The sequence below is a fragment of the Drosophila biarmipes genome, chromosome 2R, assembly GCF_025231255.1.
Source record: "Drosophila biarmipes strain raj3 chromosome 2R, RU_DBia_V1.1, whole genome shotgun sequence".
NCBI classification, from domain to species: Eukaryota; Metazoa; Arthropoda; class Insecta; order Diptera; family Drosophilidae; genus Drosophila; species Drosophila biarmipes.
In genome coordinates this window covers 19,752,938-19,776,190 of record NC_066615.1, presented here as the reverse complement: position 1 = coordinate 19,776,190, position 23,253 = coordinate 19,752,938, and the positions used below count along the sequence as shown (strand labels likewise).

The following is a 23,253-nucleotide window of genomic DNA, read 5'->3' as shown; positions in this document are numbered from 1 at the left end:
CAGGGCATCAAATTTGGGATATTGGGGAAATGAGGGGCTTATGTATGAATTTCTAGATCCATCTTTGTAAATGGATCTTAAAAGCGGAGGATATTTATTCACTCAAATAAGCTTCAACCATTCAAGGGAAAAGTAACAACATTTATTTGTTTCTTGTTTATAATATGAAACCATATTATAATTTTCTTGAAAAGTAATAACGAATTTATGTTTTTTTTTTTTGAAGTGACCTTCCCTAATAAAGGTAGAATAACTTGGCTAATTCAACGGGCATTAAAACTCGGACTTAATTGCTTCAAGTTCCCAATCTTGTACACATAAAAATATATATATTAAATATGCAGCCATATTTCGCAAAACACAAAATCCATTAAAAAGTTTTGTTATTACTTCAACTCACCCTTCACCACAGCGCCTGACTTCGAAAAAAGAAACTTTTCCAACTGCATTCAAAAACCTTGAGCTGCTTTTAATGAAATTCTTTTTTGTTGCCCCCGCTGTCGTTTTGCGGACTTTTTCGGGTGGCTCCTTTGTTGCTGTTGTAATGAGCCTAAGGCGTCAATGGCTTTTGCCGCCGATGACGATGTCATGCACCATATGCAGTACAGCCGCGGAAAGTGCAGGACGCGGTTTTTTTGGCCTCCGCAGATGATGATAATGGTGATGATGATGGGTAAAAACAAGCCCCATGACGCTAAATCTATTTTGTTTCATTTTTTACTTTGTGGTTTCTGATACGAGGTCAACGATTTTATCCAGTTTTCGCTGCTTTGCGGCCGTCACTACTTAAAAGGATTTTTAAATCACCGTGAAAAAGAGATGCCAGCTAAATTTGTGGTATATCAAAATGCCTTGAAAAAATGCCATGTACTTTACAAGTTTTTTTTTATTTTTTAGCTGTGTAGAAACTTTATACATTGATAATTGTTGAAATATTTTTTTTAACGTTTTTAATCTCTTGCAGTTTTTATTAACTTTAAATACAGGACAATTTAAAAAAACTTAGTTAGTTTAAAGATTTTATAATTCAATGCCAACTATGTTCAATTAAATGTATTTTGTTTTGTTTTGTAAATAGTTTATTTATTGTAAATACTATTTTGAATTCAATATGTAGATTTTTATCTTTCCATTTTTATAGAAAGTTTTTTTACAAATTGTATATTATTTTCTAAGTGCATAAGTCTGCACTTTTTTGCTGGCTTGTCAGACTTTTTGCCTATTTTTGAAGTCAGCCGAAAGTAGCAACTGTGCCAAATAATGAGACGCCATGTAAATGTCCTTGGAAGTAAAACTTGTTCCTCATTTTCCTTTTGGCTGTGTGTTATTTTGTGGGTGTGTGTGGCCGTGCTCCTTTTTTTTGTTGCCGCTAACAGCAGACGCGACGAAATTACGTATACGCCACGTTGCTGGCAGGCCACACCAACTGTTGCAGCCCCACGTAACCACCACCCCAGTGCCCCAAGGTTGTCCCCAGGAAACTTTCAACTTTCTGTGGGCCTTTAATTTGAGCTTAACAATTTATAAAGTTTTTTTTTGGCTGCCCATTTTTCAATACGCAATTTTCGAAACTTATTTGCGGGTGTGTTAATGTGCGTAGTTGCCTTTGAGTGTGTGCAGCTTTACGAGGCAGCTCTGCAGGAGTTCAAGGTCTCTGGGGAAACTCAATTTTGGCTGTGGCAACACCAAATATTTATATTTACATATGTGCGAAGCAAGAGGATAAATTCGTTGGATGGCCAAACATGATCATGATCTTGTAAGTGGATTTTCGTTTTCGCATTTTAAAGTAAATGCAATTTGCATTTAAAATATAAACAAGAATGTAATGTTATATTTCACTTTAATTATTAAATCATTAAAAACTTTTCAATTATCCTTGGTGCTCAAATAGGTATAAAGTTAAGATTTAGCTCCTTACTCTTATCCTAGTTAAATCGAGAAATAACAAGTCTTAAGTACACCCTCGCCTACGCCATTAAAGTTAATTTGAAATGCTGCTCCTCGTCGAACATGCAAACTAATTTAAACATATGAAAACGGAGAATCGGAACTCATTAAAGGACCCCAATGCCTGTTTGCCCCCGTACTCATCTCCCCGTGGATCCGGCTTTATGCATTTTTCATAATGTAATTTCCCAAGTAATAAATTTTCATGCCAGCATCATCATTATCAACAACATGCAGGACGAAAGGAGGGCGAGTGAAAACTTCGCTTCGGTCGAGGGTGCAAGTTGCACGGTGCAGCTGCCGTTGCACCTGTTCGAGGAGCTCTCCTTTCCCCACTTTCCCTCGCTGCTCTGGTTGCCACTTTCCACGTTAATCTCAGATTTCCACATAAATCACTTTAAAAAGGCGACACACTTGCAGGCGCAGCGGCAGGAGGAACGGAACAGAAGGCGCCGGCTCCCGGGGAAGAGCTATAGTAACCAGGTCTGCTCAGTCCTGCAATGGCAATTTCTTTGAGTACTTTCTTCTATTTCCCCTTTGCTATTATACCGCTCTGTGTGTGTCGGTGTGAGCTGCCCCAAAAAACGTGCCAAGTAATTGCCGGCCATTGCCGTAATGTCCTGGGCATAAGGACCTGCCATGAGCCCAGGAAATAATAACCAGACTTGGCGCGGCGGTACTTTTAATTTCAGCGAAGATGTGCCGTCGATGTACATAAATATTGAGTAATTTTTATGAGTTCCTATTAGGAGAGTGATTTTACTTAATTTTTACTTTAAATATTTTTCTAAAAGAATTTATATAATTTTTCTTAAATCCAAACCCTTGCCAGATTATGTATCATTCCATACCCGCTTAATATTTTATTTTATTTTAAATTTCTGGCAACCGCCCCTTGCTAGTGCGGACATAACAATGTCTTTGAGTTTCTGTAATAATCGTAAATGCATTTGTTTTTATGTATTTTGGCGAACACGCCCTGAATATGGCGTTCCCTTTTGCTGCCCAACTCCCACACGCATTTTGTGTGAGCTGCATTCGCACGGCGTCTTCATGCGGTTATGCTGCTGCTGCTTTCATTATGAGCCATTATCACAAGCTGGCGACAAGCGACTGCCACGATGGCCACAAAGAAAGCTGGGGAAATGGCCAGGAGAATGGCCAAAAGAAAGGGGCCGGAACGGGGACGTTGGCGGTCTCTCGACAGCGCTTGACGCGAGCTTTGCACTTGTAACTAATGCGCCATGCTTAATGTTTCGCTGCCTCCTCCACTTATTTTTATGCTCATGCTGCCGCTGGTCTACACAGGGAAAAAATGTATAAATAAGAAAGTGAATTTTATATAAGGCAAGTTTGCGTGAGGCGGCAAAGAGTGAGTTGAAGTCGATAGTTGATATTATTTAGATTTAAAGCAACTGTTGGAATATCTCTGCTCAGTCTCCGCCGGCACACGTGCAGCATACCACAGCTGTTGAGTCACACAAATGGGAAACCAAATCTTATCATTCTGACACTTAAAAATAATTCCAATTATTATGATATGCAATTAAGGCAGATTTATTAAATTTATTCTTATAAGTTGTAAACAATTTACTAATAATTTAATTCTCCCTCTGTACATTTGGTACCCTTTGCTGCAGCTTTTCTTATCATCTTTTTGCCGTGGCTTCTACTGCTCTCTGACCAAACAATGGCAACTTTTACAGCTGCGTTTTTTGCCCTTTTTTTCCTATTTCGATGCGTGTGGGTGGATGCTTTTTTCTATCTGCTCTTTCTGTTTGATATTTTGTTTGTGCTGGCACTTTGTTCTTTGCCTTCTGCGCTTTCTGGGGACTTGCAGCGCATTCGAAATGCTTTCCAAATTGTCTTTATTCCCAATGCTGTTTTTGAAAAATTTAATTTTCATTGAAATTCATCGCAGTCTTCACTCCGCGAAAACTTTTTGCCAACTTGGTTTCTGTCCTGACGTTTTGCCCATTTCTTTTTGCTCATCTGTAGTTTTTTACTTTAATTTTTCTCAGCACAGTTTTTTGCTCTCCCATTTTTGCTGTTTTTAGGATGTTTTTAATTAATTTTGCATTTCGCTGCAGCTGACAGGCAATTCCCGCCATACCATAGGCGAAAAGTTCTCTCGTATAGTTTACTTTTAGAAATTAACTAAATGTTGCGTATACGCCACCGAGTTCTTGGCAAAAACCAACGATGACTGGGCGTAAAGCTGAAATACAAAAGAACGATACATAAGTGCTTGGCAAGGAGGGAAAAAAGGAACCACAAGAGCTCGAGAACCGATATGCGGAAAACTACAGAAGCTGGATTAGTTTCCGGGGGAGGGGCCGAGAGCCAAAGGGGATGCTCCACCTGTCAAAGGCAAAGGCAAAGCCCAAATGATGACTAAATGGGAAATCACAACCTCATTCCCTGCCGCCGTCAGTCAGTTTGTCAGTCACTCAATCAGCCCTAGAGTTCAGAATTCCCCGAACAACAAACAGCTCCGGGAAAAAAGCGTCCACAAAGCACAGGAAAATGAAACCACCGGCAGCAGGAGGGCAACCTTTGACAGCTGGAAACCACTTAAATTATATGCCTGCTGCGAGCTTAGTGGGTTACCACCCCCTGCCAGTTGCTTATGTTAATTTTCTGCTGGCCTGGGCTCGAGCAATTGACATGAACCGAAGTGACTTACTTTGTGGCTTTCCTCCTAGGGTACAACTCCCCCTGAATCTCCGGCAATGCTGGGCAACAGGTGGGGAACTGAAACGATTTGCCTCTGACTAAGTAATTGCCGACTGTGTGCTGAAATTCTTATTGAGCTAAGTTCTTTCGGGCTTTGAAACAAGCAATGCGAGGAAAACTCATAATTTGTTTGCTTTCTTCGACGATTCATAGGATTTCAAGAGATTAACTAGGTTCAGGCGATGCAAGTGGGAAACTTTTCTACACGAAAACCGGATTCGAACTATAGTATAGGTGGTTATAAAAAGAAAAACAATAATACTTCTTTTTAGATTCCCTATCCTTGAATAAAAAAAGTAAACATTTGTTAAAATGCTCTGTATTTTCGAAGGGTATTGGCTTCATTGGGGTATAATTAATTTGGATATATATATTACATTGCAAAGTATATACTAAAACTTTTCTGAAAAGTATCTGGTAACACTGCCTGAGGTTATCAATACTATTCTTGGACTATTCAGTATATACTAAATTAGGTGCTGTTCACACTTGAATCATGAAAAAAGTTTAATATCCTTAAATTCTAACTAAGCAATAAATATAATTAAAAATAACAATGCCTATATCAATTAAGTATTTCAATAAAAATAATATTTTCCTTTAATAAATTCTATTTTGATCTACTAGGCAATAAATACAATTAAAAATAACAATGCCTATATCAATTAAGTATTTCAATAAAAATAATATTTTCCTTTAATAAATTCTATTTTCATCACCCTTTTGAATTTCTTTAAGGAAAAATGTACTGCATTGTTAATTACTGCAGCTTAAGCTAGCCTTGAAGCGACAAAAACTAAAGTTTTCAAGGCTTTGAAAAAAGGCAATAAAGAAAATTTCCAACTTGTTGCTTAACTTATAAAACACGCAAGTTGTGAGCTGTTTGAAGCCAAGTTTAAAAATAAATAACCCTTTAAATGTGGCACGCAAGTTATAAAAAACTTGATAAACTTTTACAAAGAGCGCTTGCTTTGGCCAATAAATGGGAAAGCGCGCTGGCTGGGTACTGCTGAAAAATGCAAATGGGAAACGAAAATCAAAAGCCATATTAATTACTGCTGCATTCTGCCAGCTAACTCACAGTCAGCTGCCTAATGCCTAATGAAGTGGTCGTGCTTTTTGCCTTTGCAACTCAACTAGGCACACGGCCAGTGGCATAAACATCTCTGTTTTCGAAAGAGCAGCAGTGGCAACAACTTTTGACAACAAACGCGTGTAAATAGTAAAAGTTTTGCTCGCATGTTGCTGGGGTGCCCGGAACTGGGAACTCAGTGGGCCACACAACCGAACTTAACTGAACAGAACTGTTCGCCTAACTTGGCTGAAAGCTAAAAATCATTTAATTAAAGTTTGGGCGGGAAGAAGAGATCGCTGGGCGAACTAAGCTGCTGTCTGAACAGCAACATTGCATGTTGGCGGCTCTTAATTGCTTAAACAAGTAGCTAACTAGCGAGCAGCAAAGGGGGAAGGGGAAGGGGAAAGGGCAGTGGACCTCCCAGGATACTTTATATAAGCTAGTGCAGTGACCTGCATAAGGAGCTGTGAATTTTCCGACATATGTACTGGCATGTATAACCAAGTTTGTATGCATAATGTTGTCTAATTAGTTAGGCCAAAAGCCACGCCCCCTCCAACGCGGAAGGGGAGAAAAAACATTCTCTTGCATAAATTAAATGCCATAAAAATGCTGGCTGTCTTTTATTTTCCTTTAGAGCAGGCAAATTCAGGCAAGTGACCCATTCAACCCAAATAGCCTTAAGAAAATAAACCGAATTTAAGAGCATTTTCAGCTTGAAATGGTTGAGTTATATTCGGAAAAAGTTTAAATGGCTGAAGGCATGGGAAAAATTAAATTAAAGTTTTCAGCAATGTGAAAATGGTTTAAAATAGATGGAGGAATGTTAATATTTTGTACAAAGTAGTTTTTCTATACAACATTATTTTTAAAATGTTGACATTATTTGTGCACTAAAGAGAGAGATTTAATAGTATAAAAGTATAAAAGGATATGCTCAAACCCTTCATACCTATTTAAATATTTTCCTTTTTGCTTTGATAATTTTTGATTACGTTTCATAAACAGCTCTAAGGATGCATTGCGTAATATCCTGAACATTATCTTCCCCTTTCCCCCTCAGATGCTGTCACCCTCTTTGAGGACCCTGGCCTTAGTGGCCTGCCTATGCATTTGGCAGTGTAATTTTTCAACTCTCGCCAAAATGTCAGAAGCAAGCCAGCATGCAATTTATGTTGTTTGCTCAAGATTATTCATACCGAAGACTACGACTGTTGCAGGCTTGCTCCGACTCTTTCTCTCGCTCTGTCTCTCCCTCTCTTTCTAATGCCTTCTACCCCTCTCTCTCTCTAGCGTTCGGTGCGTTGTCAATGTCCAAAAAGCTGCGCATGCAGTTTCCTAATAAATTTTTTTGCTGATTCTGCTTTTAAAACGCGAATGTACCGAGCTCAAATTGCTGACCATTTAGGGGAGTTTCATGATGAGGGGATCGGGACTGGCAGGAGGGCCAGGATTGCAGGGATTGGAGGATGATAGGAGGGCAGGGACTGCGGTGCTGAATGTTGCCTGGAGGGCAGAACATGCCCAACTACATGTAATTTTACGCGCAACTTAACTTGTAAACTGCCAGCACACCGATTCCGATTCCTATTCCACTGCCCCACCTCGTAATTCCCGCCCTACGAAAACCACCGAGCCCTGCGGACAATACCCATCCGCACCCCGGCACCCACACTCACCTGAATCAATGTTTGGCGTACATGGCGTATACGTATTATGGCAGTATGGCAGTTTGATGCATTTCGTGGCTTTGATTTTGGAATTAAAGATTAAAGTGGCCACACAAAACGCGCACTGCGGTCTCAGCTTAAATCGCCCCAACCCCCTGGATTTCGCTTTGTGTACTCGGATACCGCGGCGTATGAGTAATGTGAGCAAATGCTAAGCATACGCCCTGTTGGGCATCAAGCCGGAATTACAGGAATTTGGCCGAATATCAAAGAGCAAAGCAGAACGAGTTAAAACAGATTCGATTGCTAAGCAGGAAAACGATAGCTTCAGAGAGAGGAAGAGCTAAGTAATTTCTCTAAAATCAAAAGAAACATAATCTGGTTGAGGTAATCCCCAAGCTGGAAGGATATATGCTTTAATGTAAGCCAAATTAATCTGGGTAGTACAAAACTCCTTTTTAGCTTGAATAGAAAATTAATGTGGCTTGCCTCATCAGATTAGTGATTAAATTTAAGAAAGAGATATTGTTTGAAAAGGTTTTAAAATATATTGAGATACGTATCTGTCCTTTTTTGACCAACATGAGAGGGAGACGCTTAGGAATTTCTGCAAAATCGAACGAATCGTAATTTGGTTATGGAAATGAGGGGATTTACCCCATTTGAAAAGATTATTACTATAATGTTAGCCAAGTAAACTATGTACATTAATAAAACCTTTTTAGGTTACCAAGAATATTAGTGTGGCTAACCTTGAACAATTAGTGATTTATTGTCTGATATTTAAGACTTCAATTTGGAATGCCAACCATTGACCCTGTAAACTTTAACCTACTTAAACCAATTTGCAAGGCTTTACTTCCTTGTGCACCAAATTCGCTGGTACACCTCCTTTCGCCACCCATTATCGCATTGTAATGCCGATAAGTTCACTGCGAGAAGGGATGTCTGCATCTCCTTGGGGTCGCATTTTCGTCGCCCGGCTCCTTTGTTCGATTAATTGCTCCAGAATCCCATTATGCAATGCCACGGCTCTCACTAATTTACATGTTCTGCCCGCTCCTTCTCACCGCCACCTTTATTGCAGGTACGACTACGAGACCCTACTGCAAAATTCCACTTTCTGCTTGGTGCCGCGCGGACGTCGTTTGGGTTCCTTTAGGTAAGCACAAACAAAAAGCCACACAAAAAAGGAGGAGCAATACGAAATGGGTGGAAAACATAAAAAACAATTTTCATTTTACATTTCACAATGGCATTTTATCATGGTTTTTTTTTTCGGGTGCTCGTACCTTTCCTCTTTTTTTTGTTTTTTGCAGATTCCTCGAAGCCTTGCAGGCTGGATGCATTCCCGTACTATTGTCCAACGCCTGGGTGTTGCCGTTTGAATCGAAAATCGATTGGAAGCAGGCAGCCATTTGGGCCGATGAGCGCCTTCTGCTGCAGGTGAGCCGGGGCTCTATATATATTTATTGATATCTGTGGATGGGTATACTGTGTATGGTTGGGATATGGGCGCATCCCGTATGAAATATTGAATGCACAGCGTGCTGTAGCAGTTCGTGTGCCACTTTTTGGAGTCGTTTGGCCAAAGCAATTTCATTTGGCCCCCGTCTGTCTAAAAAGAGGAAAGTTTTCATTGTTTATGTCCGCCGGTTAGTTGGTCCTGGTTGGCTGGTTGGGAGGTGTGGCCCTTGTAAATACAGCCCGGAGAGCTGTCACTTTACTGCGTCGCAAATATTTGTTGCACTTTTTTATTGGCCTCTCTAAATGCCCGGCCATTTGCCATTGATGAATATTCTGCCAAGAGTTCGCAAGATTTGTGCACCTGTTAGCCAGAGCTCAGAGGTCCTGGCATGTCCTTGGCAGGCAAGTTATGGGCAAAGAAAATTCATTTGAAAGTTTCTTATGAACCCAGAAGTGTCAACAGCACCTCTCTCGGTAAATTGCGAAGGAAAATATTTTCAAAATATTACCGTTTGCATTTTATAAATTTGTGTTGAACTTCAAAATTAAACCCACAGTTGCTTTAGAAAGTTCTCAGGCGGAAACTTTTTATACCAGATAGCACATGGAAAACCCCTGCTAATTCCCTGTAAAAGGAATCAGAAAGCACCGGGACCAAGAATCCAACTCAGGGTTATCGAGCTTTGGCTCCTCCATTAGGATCGCCCACATTCCTGCGCTTAACCCACTGCTTGCCTCTGTTTGCGGCAAAGATTTGCCAATCAGAGCCAGGTGAGTGGCTGCCAGTGTCCGCACCTTTTCGTGTTCCTCCGAGAAGAAAGCTCTTTGACACCCCTGCGTGTCCTGCTCCGTTTGTTTGCCTGCCTGCCAGTGTCCTTTTCCTCACGCTCTCACGCGTTCAACTACTAGTGAAGCTACACCGAAAAAAAAATACGGTACAGAAATAAATCCTGTAGCATCTAAACTCTTCAAAGAGAAAGTTTCTTACTGAATTAGTTTATATGACAACTTTTAACTTAGTTAAAAAAATTTATAGTATATATAAAAGACAAAAGGATTTCGCATAGCATACTTTTTCGGGGACTCTGAAGAGATTTAAAACCTCTCAAGATTTCTGTTCCATTTGTTCTCGGTGAACTTTCTGCTACTGTCGCAGTTCATTCGCGACAAAGTCTTGGCGCAATGTTTGCCGATTGCCCTGCCCTGCCTCCGCCAGCTCCTTTTCCTGCTCCTCCTGCTCCTTTTTCCTTCTGCACTTCCTGTCCCCGTCCATTGGCATGTTTGCCTTTGTAGTTTATTGGCAGGAAATGCAATTAATTAAGTTAACTTGAGCAGGAAACTTGAGCACGGACTCGAAACCCAACTCTCGACTGGCTGGCGGATGGGCAAACTCTTTAAATGGTCCGAACTTAGTGGGCCAAACACTCCTGACCAGGCGCCAACCACTCCAGCCACGCCTGCCACAATTATGATGAATGGCACCCGTGGGTGGCTGGTATCCTTTAGCCAATTAAGCTGTGCATTGTAAATTAATGCATTGTTGCTCAGGTGCCCGGGATGAGCTGCATCTATTAAGCTGGGATTACGTATACGCCGGGCATAACCATCTCTTATCCATCTCACCCCTCACTGTATCTTATTTCTCTCACTCACATCTAGGTGCCCGATATCGTGCGCTCCATTTCGGCGGAACGCATCTTCTCTCTCCGCCAGCAGACCCAGGTCCTGTGGGAACGCTACTTCGGCTCCATCGAGAAAATCGTCTTCACAACATTCGAGGTGAGTCCTAAGTTCCTCCCGGGGAGCATTTGCATACGTATGTACACTGCGCCTCCTATTTGCGGCTGATAACTCGAGTGGCTGGAACTTTGCCGGGATGCAAGGGTCTCGGAATACGACGAAATAGCAACTCGAACTTATGTACTTCGCAAGTTGTTGCGGCTTCTGTTGGTTCGCTCAATCGACAAGAAACAAGTAACGAGAATGTTCTTTGCTCTACTTAGCGACTCTGAGGTGGGGCTTTGGGCAGGGGACTCCAGTTTCGAGCAACTTGGTCGATGGAACTATGCAACAACTTGTTCTCGAGTCCCGAAGTTCGGCACAGTGCGTGCTGTAATTAAGCGAACCGGAGTTTACTTTTATTTATGTTTACGAAGTCCGAATATGTCGATCGAAAAAAATTCCTCGTCTTACTTAGAGGCGAGAAATTTTTATTTTTCAATGTTATTAACCTAGACAGACTGATTTTTTACTTGGATCAATTTGGTTTAAAAAGTATAAGAGAGATTTATGCAGCAACATTCTACTTTCTTCAAAATCATTTATTTTCCCTTTCAAACATTTTTTTAAGGAATACAACAAATTAAACTGTGAAACATTTTAGTAGTGGGAAAAAAACAAACAACAAATGAAGAATTACCCCAAGCTTTGAAAAAATTATAACAATTACAATTCGATATTAAAATTTGTAAGTGATTTGGGGCATGTTTTTATTCATTATTTCAAATGTCGCAACAAAAAATTACTTTTTAATAGATTTTATTTTGTTGATAAAACTTATTTTTCTTCATCTTAAATTAAGAATCCTAAAGAGATCTTGTGAAGACTAAAGTTTATCTCATACTTTGAGGACAGACTGTATCCGACATTTGATTTGCAAAAGAAAACTGCTGTGCAGGCCTGGAAAATGTATCTGCCAAGTATCTGCCAAGTATCAAGTAGAAAAACTTTTCCATAGCTATTGAATTCGAATTTGGGATACATTTAAGCGATACGCCCACCAGAAAGCTTAGGGTCTTGGGATTGGCAAAATGAGAGGGGTGGCGCCGTGGGAGTGTATAAATAAAACACACGCATTTCCCACATTCTCGCGCATGCAAACGGAGAACAACAAACCGAGAACAACAAAGTTATCTGCACACAAATGGCAAGCAAAAATTCGCAATTCTCCGCGCTGCCAGAAGACGAGGGGCGCGGCGCAGTGGCGAAAGGGAGCGATTTGGGGGAGGACGCGAAAAGCAAACTAAACCGCCGCCACTGGAGACCACTTTTCAACACTCAAATTGACACACAGTCAGGGACGCAGAATCGTGCGGAGACGTAGACACATCCAGCGAAAGGATGCACGGCCATTCAATTTTGTGTAATCATCAAGGGGAGGAGCGGCTCTTGAAAGCCGAGGCTGCCAACTGAAACCGGAAACTCCCAGCTCGCATGGAGATTCGCGTCTGTGGCGAATCTTTCGCATGCCCACTCCTCACTCACTGGGAAAGAAAAGGGTACCATTTCAAAGGGCTTTGTCGGAAGGTTATCTAACTACTATGGTTAGAACGGAAAGGTCCTGACAAAATTAAATCCTTTAAAAAGATACAAAATATAATATTTATTTTTTCCTTGTTCCCAAATTGCTCAGAGTGTTTCACAGAACCATTTTTTGGCCAAATAGTATTGTTACTATCTTATAAATCCAAATTGTCTTAATCTTAAAATGTGGCTGTAAGACTTTTTCTTTATTTTCCAAGGGCATTTTCAGAAATGGTAGGAAAATGTTGAGATTTTCATAGTTCTTGTCTTCATAATGACCATTTTTCCTCTAATTTCTTTCCGTGTGCGCACACCCTTTTTACCCAACTAGCCATGTTAACCCATGACGACCGACAACATGCAATGTCGCCGTGCCTGTCGCTCCACTCGCTGGCAGAAACCGCAGCCCAATGGAGCGGCAAGGGATGTGCGGAGCTGAGAGTTGTGCAGATTGCGGCTCCAACGCCACGATTCTCCGTCCCCTGATCCCCTTAACCCCTTTCGTCCACCGCCCCACGTTCATTTGCCTGCGTTTTGGCTAGTAATAATCAATTTGCAGTTACAGCAACCGAAATGTGTGTAACCAAATTAAACACAAATATTTTTCCTGTACCTTGCGACCGAGTCGAAGGGACTCCAAGGCAAAGGTGGGAGTTTGCCCAGGCAATTAACGACCTGGTCCACAATCGACCAGAACATGGTCAACAAAGAACATGCATGGGGTGTTTAGTTTGATTTATGTGACGGCGACTGAAAGGAGTCCCTCGCTCCGCACCTCATTCTTGGCCAACTAATTTGCCCAGCTCTGTAATTATTATTATTGGCTGGCATGGGGCCAGATGCTGGTTCGTTTAACAACCAACGTTAATTGGGTTTTGATCGACCAGCACACAAGGGTCGGAAACAAGGGACAAGGCTTTCGGTTTGGGGTTTGTGTGAAATTCGCCAATTAACTGATTCGATTTGCTAATGAAATTGCCAAACCGACTTAATTGAAACTTTAATAAGCACACAAGTATTTAAAACTTAATGGTACATGTACCACATGTTAGAAATACTTGTACTTCTATATATAAAAACTGATTTCATATCTACAAACCCCTAAAGTGCAATTATCGTGCAGACATCTAGTCATCTGACTATGGTAATGGAACATCATATAATTTTCCTATCAAACTTAAAGCGCGCCACGAAGTATGCAACACGATTTTTTCCAGCAAGAATTTTCCCATTTTGGCCCGCATTTTTGTGCACATTTGATTTATGGGTCGCGATTAAAAAGATGAATTGTGGCATTTTCGACAGGGAGGGCGGAGAAACGGGGGCAGACATAGACACTGGGGGCCTCGCCCACCTGCCGAGGTGTGGCACGTGCATCACGTAATGGCTCTGTGCACAATCCCTTCTGGCTTATTTGACCCACATTTTGCATATGGCCAAGAATGCAGTTCCACATGGGTCAAACATCGTCATGTCTGTACCCCCGCCATCCTTTTGCCAGCCGCCTTTGCGGCTTTAATATGTGAAAGAGCTTCTGAGATGGGGCAAATACTTGATGTTGTGTGTGTGGATGCCACAGGCAAAAACAATTCCAGAATATTTACGAAACAGCATAAATTCCTGCATTTCGTCGGGCTCCTAGGGTGAAATGCCTTTATAATTTGTTTTTATTAATTTTCCACATTTTTTCCGCCCTTCCGACCGCATTGAGGCTTTTTGCCCCCTGAAGTAGGCCACTCACGTCTCACTTTTGGAGTGGAAAGTTCCTAATAATCCTTTAGTCCGGGACACGTATGAATATGAATGTTTCGGGAGAGATGAGGGTCTTTGGGGGAATCCTTTTCCCTTCGCTTACACTTAAGACCCGTTCATGCGGCAAATTGATTTAGGCATAAACAAGGCTGGAACACTCTTAACCCTCTAAAACCCTGGGCCACCGAGGAGTGGCGAATAATTTCTGCTGCCTCAACTGGCCTTGTTGGGGAAATCTGCTCAGTCTGGGCGTTGAACCGCATGTGACCAGGCGGTGTCAGTTTTTCCGGGGTATCCCTTTTTTTCCGGCACTCTCCGCCTCTATAAAACTGGTCCATTAAAGTCAACAAACTAACAGCCAGCTGACGGTTTTAAGGGGGTTTTTGGGGCTTTTGGGTTCGAGTTTGAGTTTGGGTTTGGGTTCAGGTTAGCCTTTGTTTACCCTCATCGCCTGGCCTTGCTATTGTTGCTGCTGAGCAAGCAAACAGCAAAGGTGAATTTTAGGAGGTCCTTTCAAAGACCGGGTCGGAGGAAAAACAAATTAAGCAGTTATTTGGGTTGTTAGACGCTTCAGCCACGCACATCCTGATCCTCCTCCTGGTGTTTTGTTTGAGAATGCCCTTTATTAGAGAGTGAATAGCTTAATTTTTGACCTAATATATGTCGCAAGCAGAACTTTTTATAACAAAATGTTTACTCTTATTTAATGCAATTAGGTCTGGTTAGGACTGAAGCTCCTAATAGGTAAAGGTAAATACCTACCCTTCAATTACACTAAAACGCCAATATATTTTTCAATAAAGAGCACACACATTGTTCGAGTCTTAAACCCTTACCCATGCCAAGTATTTAAATGGAATCCTTAAAATCTCCGACCACGAATCATAGAATATTCCACCAAGACTGTGCCCTTTTCGAGCACAAATCAATTCCTTCGGCAATTTAGCACTTTATTGCCGGGCTTTTGCCAACTTGACCAATTATTTCAATTAATAAATCAAAAATTGAACCCAAAGTAAGGAACCGCAACCAAACTTTTGCCACATCCTTCGAAAGGAAAACGAATTGCGTAGGCCGGAGAATATGCGTGTGTGCTGGTGTGTATATATGGATGAGTGGAAATCGTAAGCGGCTGATCCCAAGATTTGCATAATTTTATTGTGTGTTGAACTTTCGACTCACCAACCGTCGCAACCGTGTTGCCCTGGCCAGGAACCGAATACCGAACGGCCACAGGATCCCCACAAAAAGGTCACTCAAAGTCCACTTACCGAACTTACTGTCGGCCCACAGTTGGCCCAAAATCTTGGCCTAAGCCCCAAAAGTCTCTCTGTGTCCCTGTGTGTTGTGTGTGCTGTGTGCCCGAGTGTGTGTGATTTGGGGCGAATGGATGTGACCGATAAGCGTGTTCCATGCACTTAAGTTGCACGGGGAGGCGACAAGCGGAAGCTGCCAAAAGTTCGAAAATGGTCGCAAAAATTCACAGAACAAAAATAAACCACAATAAGCCAAGAGCTTGGGCTGGGCTCGAAGTGTTCTGCATATGAGTGAGCACTGAGGAAAAAACTGAAAAAACTTAAATAATATTCTCTTAGCAGACTATAAATGAAAGCTTTTATATTGTCTTCTTATAAAGACTTCGTGCTGGGGAAATATTGAGTTGCGTAACTTAGTTTTTATTGTTAGTGATAAGTTTTTATTTTTATTAAATATATTTCAACATTAGTTTTAGTGTATAACTTAGGAGAATTAAGTTAATTATTTTTCCCTTCCATTCTACATTTTCCCCGTGTAGACTTAACGCATTTTGTTCATGATGTTTTATTTATTTTCTGGGCTTTTGCGGCTTTGGTTTTCATGCAACAAAATATGTTGCATACTCGCAGGCAGCTGTCGAAAAACTTTTCTTTCACCTGGCTGTCTCTTCTTTGTCTCGCCGAGATTTGCATTTCAAAGCACCGGCCACGCCCACTCACCTGGCCAGGCTCACCTGGAAAAAAACAGCAACAATCCTACTTCTGTGAGCAGCAGGAATCTAGGTAGCATCAGCAGCTAAAAGTAGAGAAGGAAAACAACTTATTACTTTGACTAATCCTATTATGCGCATGCAAACGTGCGCCAAGGAGGGAAAAACTTTTTCCAAGGAGAACTACTTTGAAGTCAACTGTCTACTGCTGCCCCGCCTACACTCCCCAGCCGCTTTCTCCTTTCTCTGACGCCTTTCTCTCGCGTTCATTCCATTGAATCGTGCAGTCACTCAAGCGCCACTAAGTTGCCTTAGTGGCTGCTCATGCACTGCGAGAAATGGCTGAGCAATAGATAACCCTATTTGGCTCTGGCGTCGCCGAGCGAAAAGATCCTCTTCCTGGTGATGTTAATTCCTGCGGAGTGGGTCGCAAAATGCAGGTGGAACAGTGGAATGCTTAGGGACCAAAAGTCTTACAATTACAAAACTCTAAAATTTGAAAAAAGAATATGGATCAATGGATTGAAAACTGGAAATTGTTTATTTCATAAAATCATAGAGCATATTAATTAAACTATTAATATATAGTTTATTTAGTCTCTTCTATAATAAATATTATTTGTAATGTATTTATTATATTTAGAGATCCTAAAACTTAAAATAGTTTTCTTTTAGAAAACGATCTTTTTAGTCTGTCGCTGATATAGTTTTTTATGGAAAAAATCCCCTCAGCTTACTGTTACAATTTCCAATTCATTTATTAGTTTAAAAGGCCTCCCCTGAATTGTTTAATAATATTTCCGGCACTGCCCGCAGCTGTATATTTGTTCCATTAAAAACTTGAGCTCTAGTTTGTTCGACCTTTCCCGGCGATCCAACCTAATTTATTTTCAAGTTGTAAAGTTGCAAAACTTTTTCGTTGACCTCATTCGGTTTTAGCCCATACTTTTGCACCCAGCTGCACCTGTCCCCCGACTTGTTGTAGTTAATTTCCTCCACTTACCTGTCCATTATGGCCAGGACTTGGACCTGAGATAGTGGAAAATGCCGCGACAGCAACTCAAGAAGTTTTCCGCGCGCAAATCCTAAGCTGCACTGGCTCGCTGGCAAAAAGAGCCACCACCCAGCGGAGTTGCGAAAACTTGCTCATTAATTGATTGTCTTGTTTTTCTCTCTTTCAACATTTATATCTTTTTTATTTTTACCAAAATGCATGTTCTCATCATAAATTACAAAGAGAGTGTGAAAAAATCTTACTTAAGCATACATAGGAGACGCATAGAGTCAAAGACATGAACTAAGGGCACTTAAACATTTAACATTAAGAGTTGAACAAAGTTTTGTTGGTTGTACATAAGTCACATGTTGCTTGATATGTGATAAGGATCTATATAATGTATATATTATAACGATCTACGTGTAGTGTGTGAATGTGCAGCTCCGAGTCTGTGAGTCTCTGCGGTGAGTTAAGGGGGGTTGAGGGCTGTTTGGAAGAGGTGCCTCTGCGCCAAACCAAACCGATTCGAGTCCTGTGAGCCGCCTAGAAGAGCAGGGAGAAGAGACTCCTCACTCCAGTGGATCCTGCTCCGGAACCGAGGGTAAAGCCCGTGCTGGGCGTGCCGCTGCTGCGATGCCGCGAGGTGTGGCTGGAAACGTTAGCACGGACACGGTCGTAGCTGGCAACATCCTAAAACAAAGAATACACGTGTAAGTTATAATCCAAAAACGATTACAGCATATCGTACTGGTCGAGCACAAACTCGAGGTGTCTGCAGTGGCGGCAGATGTCGCAAGTGCCGCACGTGTTGTATATGGACAAGACTCTCACCTCTTTGTCGGCATTGGCCAGCACCGATCGCATCGAGTTGGCCACCGGCCACTTCTTCTTCATCACCAGGTTGTTTGGTGGGTCATGCGGGGTTCCGGCGTCCACCGACCAAATGGTCACACTAGCACCGCCCAGAACCTTGGATCCGCGCGAGAACTTGAAGGCCAGCTCCTCGTCGCCGGCAATGCGGGTTAGCTGCCAGCCGGTTAGGTTGATCTCCTCGGTGCCCTTGTTGTGCAGCTTGATGAAGCGTCCCTCCACATCCGCCTCGATGATCTCCAGATCGCCCTTGGCAGCGGCGTTCACGGAGTACTCGGACAGAGTGCGATCCTCGCTCTCATCGATCACGGTGCGGCGTCGCTTGACGGCACTGGATCCCGAGATTCCGGGCGTGGCCGAGCGACGTCCACTGGGAGTCACCCTTCCGGATCGGGAGCTAGCACTGGCGGACAAGTGGGTGCCATTGCTGGAGATCCCGGAATCGGCAGTTGGACGTCCGGGCGACTCGATGTTCAGGCGACGCTCCTCACCGCACAGCAACTTGTCGTAGGCGGCGATCTCGAGGTCCAGCGACACCTTGATGTCCATCAGATCCTGGTACTCCTGCAGCTGGTGGGCCATCTCGTCGCGCATGCGCTGCAGCTCGGCCTCCAGGGAGGCAATGTACTGGTTGTGGCGCTGGCGCTCCGTGTCCAAAAGGTTCTCCAGCTCCCGAATGCGAGCCTATCCAAAAATAGGGCAGATAGTAAATGAGTAATTAGTATTATTATTATTAAGAAAAAAGAGCACTTTCTTCTTAATTTGAAGAAAATAATACTCACATTCAGACCAGCATTGGTGTTCTCCAGATCCTGCAGCTTGGCATTGAGGCCATCGATCTTGACGCGCATGAGACGCACTTCCTCGGTGGCATGAGCGGATCCCTGGGCTGCCCTGTTGGCGGCGGCCTTGAGGTTCTGGATCTCGTTGTCGTACAGCAGCTCGATCTCCTCGCGATTGGCGCGCATCTGGGCCTCGTACTGATCGCGGAGTTCCTGGAGCGACTGCTGCAGCTTGGCCTCGTACTGGCGCGACAGGCGGCCATCGATCTCGCTGATCTCGATCTGGCGACGGGAGCGGGTTTCTGTGAGCTCCTGGGTGTGCACCTGGTCCTTGAAGGCCAGCTCCTCGCGCAGGCTCTGGTTCTGGTTCTCCAGGTCCACGCGGGCCAGGGTCTCCGCCTCCAGCTGCTTGCGCAGATCATCCAGCTGCCGACGCAGGCGGTCGTTCTCCAAGGCGAGTTCCTTGGACTGATCCTCGAACTTCTTGCGATCGGCCAGAGCCTGGTTGTACTTGCCATTGACCTCATTGTACCGGGTCTCATACAGACGGGCATTGTTCTCGGCCACCAAAGCCTCCTTTGTCTTCTTTTCGAGTCTGGAATTGGGAATGGAAATATTTGAAAATTAATATTTATTCTAAAAATAATCCCTTTTAAAACCAAAAACTACAACCTATAACACCAAAAACAAGTTCTTCCCAAATAGTTGCTCCTCTGTAAAACTATATGTATATTTATTAGCTACCTTTCTAATTCTAATGCACAAAATAAGGACTGCAAGGCGAACTAGAATATCCATACAATTCCATAAATACTATTCATATGAGAAATTGTTTTTCGCCTTTTATCTACATGTGCTCATTGAATGACGTCACTTATCTACAGCATTTGAACTGAGTCACATTTCGAATCACATTTATTTCCAAGAGCCAACTTGCCGCTCTCTCTATCTCGCCAATGTATTATTCATTTTATTTATTTAAATTGTATCGCCGCTCGGGAACTCGTTCAACGATCCTCCATAGGAGAATCAATATTTAAACGTTTCGAACTTTTTGTTTGCCTTGGGAGAAGTCGTCACATGCCATTAGCATAAAGTAGCCCGGCTATTTCTGACCACTTCCCCCCTTCCACCCTGTGATTTATGACCACCTAGCAGTTCAAAGCTTTTCGTATTTAGAATTCCATTTGGCCAAGAACAAACACGTTATAAAAAATAGCCGCTAAAATTCCACAAATAATCCCAGAATATTTTCAGAAAATTACTCGGTTGTCAATCGACGCCTCGCGTGGTGGGCACGTTTTAAATACAATTCTATATTGAATAACAACAAAAGCCAACTATGGCATAAACGACTTTGCATGCCTTGAATTAAATAATAACAAAAATGCAATTTAAATATGGATATGGTTTTCACCTTTTAAGGAGAGTGTTTTTACCCTATTTGAAAGCTTATTTCTATAAAGTCTAGACCTCACATTCTGTTTCAGCGGTTTTCTTTCCGCTTTTTCTGTTGCAACCAGTAAATGTAAACAATTTTCGTAGCTAATGAAGAAATGTTGTGTAAAAATGGGGGAATAAAAACGGAAAATGAAATAGATTCAAGGTTGTTTTGTTTGTGCTCTAGTTTTTCCTTTTCTCGATGTTTTTTCTGCGTTTCGGTTTTCGTGTGTGCGTGTTAGAGTTCCATTTCTTTTCGCCCAATTCCTTCCGCTGACCTAATTTACTTGTATGTACGAGTGTGTCAACATATTGGAATTTATAACATTTTTTAAGGGAAGTTTGATATCAAAACCTAGTCAAAAAACCTAGTGTTTTTAACATTCGGCTAATAAACAACAGTAAACAATGTTCGAAATTCATAAAAACAATAATTTAAAGTTAAACTTTTATCTTTTATAACCAAAAAGCCACCATACTGCTGCAATCTTATCGTATCTAATCAAATACAATTTCTCTTTGTTACATTATTTCTCAACTCTTTTGACACACCTGAAAACCCTGAAAATTCAAGTTTATCCAACGTTTAAGCCCGTGCCTTTTAGCCAAACTCTCAACTTCGTTAACACGTTCGTCCAAAAAACACAAACAAAATGCCATGCCTATTGTGAATAAAAAAAGCTTTGGGCCCCGTCGCGCAATAAATACCAAAAATAAATATTGCCTGATAACGCAAACGACGCGAAACGGAAATCTGGCAAATGGAAAAACTAAGCGCCCAACGTTGGTTTGTTGACATCACACCAAAAACTGGTATTACGTATGGATCTGTAACTGCGTGCCATGACATCATAGTCTTGTAACCTTCATTGAGATTTACGGCGCTGCTTCTGCTATTGTTTGATGTTTTTTTTGGCCAATCATTAGCCGAGAACGCGACATTTGCATGAAAATACCTAGAGACTTCTGGAAGTGTTTATGAACAAAATAAACAAGAGCTATAGAGATAGGGTGAGAGAGTTCCCATGTGCGTGGCTTTCGAAATGTGCTTTTGCCATGACATCATCGGCCTCGCTCGCTCTCTGTCTTTTCACTGGCTATCTCTCTCCGCGTCTGGCCCTACATATAAAGAAAATTCCGAATTTAAACTTGGGGCTAGAATTGAAACGATGACATTATCAAAATATTTGTGAGTACTGAGAAACCTAACTCTTAAGTTTCTATAGTTATGAAAGAATTAATCTAAACTATGGTTCCTAACTCCTAAAAATGTTTCTTGTTAGAAAATTAAGTTTATAAACAGAGTACTGAGAAGTAGCTATAAATATTTTGCCTAACCCCTAGCTCAAGGTATATAAACAAAAAACAACCCTGCTCCGAACTACCTGAGCACGTTTGGCTGTACTTTCTCGAGAAGTCTCCCTAAGTACTCGCTTTTTCTCTCCGTGCTTTTCGCGGGCCCGAGCATATGACATCACTGCCTGATAATACGCTGTGCTACCAATTCCAAATCCAAAACCCCGTCTTAGAGCTTTACCTCGGCTTCAGGTCGTCGTTCTCCTCCCACAGCCGCTTGATATCGATCTCCAGCTTGGCCTTCTCCTTGGCCGTCTCGTCGAGCAGCTTGCGGGCGGCGGCCAGTTCCTTCTCGTAGACGGCCTTCAGGTTGGAGGTCTCCCGGTTGACGGTGTCCTGGGCGAGATTCAGTTCCTGGGTGAGCCGGCTGTTCTCGTTCTCCAGGTTGCGCATGCGATCGATGTAGCAGGCCAGGCGATCGTTCAGGTGCTGCAGCTCCTCCTTCTCCTGGATGCGGGTGGTGCGCGTCGGCGAGGTGGGCGAGGTGGCGCCCAGCCGGGACGAGGTCGAGGCCCCACCCACCGGCGTGGAGGTGGAGGCGCGCGAGACGCGTGTGTTCAATGTGACGCGGCGTGCTGACATTTTGTTGTTTTGATTCTGTGTGTTGGGCGAGGTGCGAGTGCTGCTTCCAAGTACGTAATCCTCTCAAGACTCTAGCTCAGTGTTATTTTCCAGACGTTTGCAGCTAGTTTTCTACTGGTACGTCCGCTTGGCTTGCCTGCTCAAAATTGACTGAAACCTTGCCTCGAACCGAACGGCTATCATCGACAAAATTAGTCGTCGTCGGCGGCAGCGGCGGCGGTCATATATAAAAAAAAAAGCAGAAAATACAACACGAATGTGGCGCTGCTCTCTCTATTTTTTCCGCTCTCACCTTTTGGCTTATTATTATTGTTGTCTCGCCTTCCACCACATTCGCTTTCCCACTCGCATTCGTAAGCGGCGCTGGGCTTTCCTATGTACAGCTGTTTGTGCCGCCGGAGCTCTAAATAGAAATCGCCCCGAACGCACCCAACTAACACCGTTCGCCGGCCCCAAAAACTCTTTTTACAGCGCAACTTCTTTGCGGTGGATTTGAGATACACTCCTATATCTTCGATTTTTAAGATCGTAAATTTACCAATCCAGGGAAGTGACTATTTCTATAGATCACAATATTATTTCAACTTTAAAGATTAGTTTATTTTGTGAAACCTATACCAAAGCATGCTGTATTATAATGTTTTGAATATCAAATATTTAAAAAATACCATTATTTCCAATATATTCTGTTAATATATTTTATAAAAACTTGATTATATTTAAAAATACAACGCATATACTTGTGGCTTTGGTTAAGAAAGCTCCACTGTAGTTCTATGTGGAATCCCAGCGATGCATTCCTAATCTTCAATGAAATCTCTGAGTTGTCCAAGGTTAATGAACGGCAAGTGCTATAAAATTAGAGATGGTACTAGAAAAAGAGATGGAGTACAAACTTACACATGAAGTGAGGAATGCGTGAAAGCTTCAAGGAAAAGCATTTTTATGTTTATAAGAACTGCAATGAAACAACTGGAAAGTGAAAATATAAAGAAGAAAACATTTATTTTTGATAGAATATTTATACGAATATATTAAGATAGTCATCTTATTTCTGTAATGAGGGGCAAGTGTTATTATCGAATGTATGTATATTTGCTTGTCCCCTGGAGAACCGTCTAATATTTAACAATCTGCAGGCAAATTTCCGTTTTTCCGCCTGCCGGCCACACATATTCATTATGATTTGTTAGACTTTGGCTGGCCGCATAAATTAATGGGCCCTAATAGTGAGTGCGACACATGAAAATCGACCACAATGGACGCCCACATCATCAATTCCGTTCCATTTGGCCCACAGGGCGTAT

At 42.2% G+C, this 23,253-nt stretch overlaps 2 protein-coding genes across 3 annotated transcripts in view; one reads left to right on the top strand and one right to left on the bottom strand.

The window, feature by feature from the left end:
- Positions 1-23,253, top strand: part of LOC108022517 (exostosin-1) — a 70,956-nt gene that overhangs the window by 38,160 nt on the left and 9,543 nt on the right. Inside the window, exons 3-5 of the mRNA XM_017091486.3 lie at positions 8,519-8,593; positions 8,751-8,877; positions 10,558-10,677. Coding sequence (XP_016946975.1) covers positions 8,519-8,593; positions 8,751-8,877; positions 10,558-10,677 — 322 coding nt within the window. The remainder of the gene's footprint in view (positions 1-8,518; positions 8,594-8,750; positions 8,878-10,557; positions 10,678-23,253) is intronic.
- Positions 17,085-22,117, bottom strand: LOC108022518 (lamin-C). 2 transcript variants are annotated; one of them, XM_017091488.3, is made up of 4 exons: positions 21,546-22,117; positions 18,569-19,163; positions 17,665-18,470; positions 17,085-17,606 (listed from the first exon to the last, which is right to left on the bottom strand). In XM_017091488.3, the coding sequence occupies exons 1-4, from the start codon at positions 21,944-21,946 to the stop codon at positions 17,486-17,488; spliced, it is 1,923 nt and encodes a 640-aa protein (XP_016946977.1). In that variant the 5' UTR covers positions 21,947-22,117; the 3' UTR covers positions 17,085-17,485. The 2 variants fall into 2 exon arrangements, with proteins under 2 accessions (XP_016946977.1, XP_016946978.1); XM_017091489.3 differs by having other exon boundaries at positions 17,748-18,470; positions 21,546-22,112.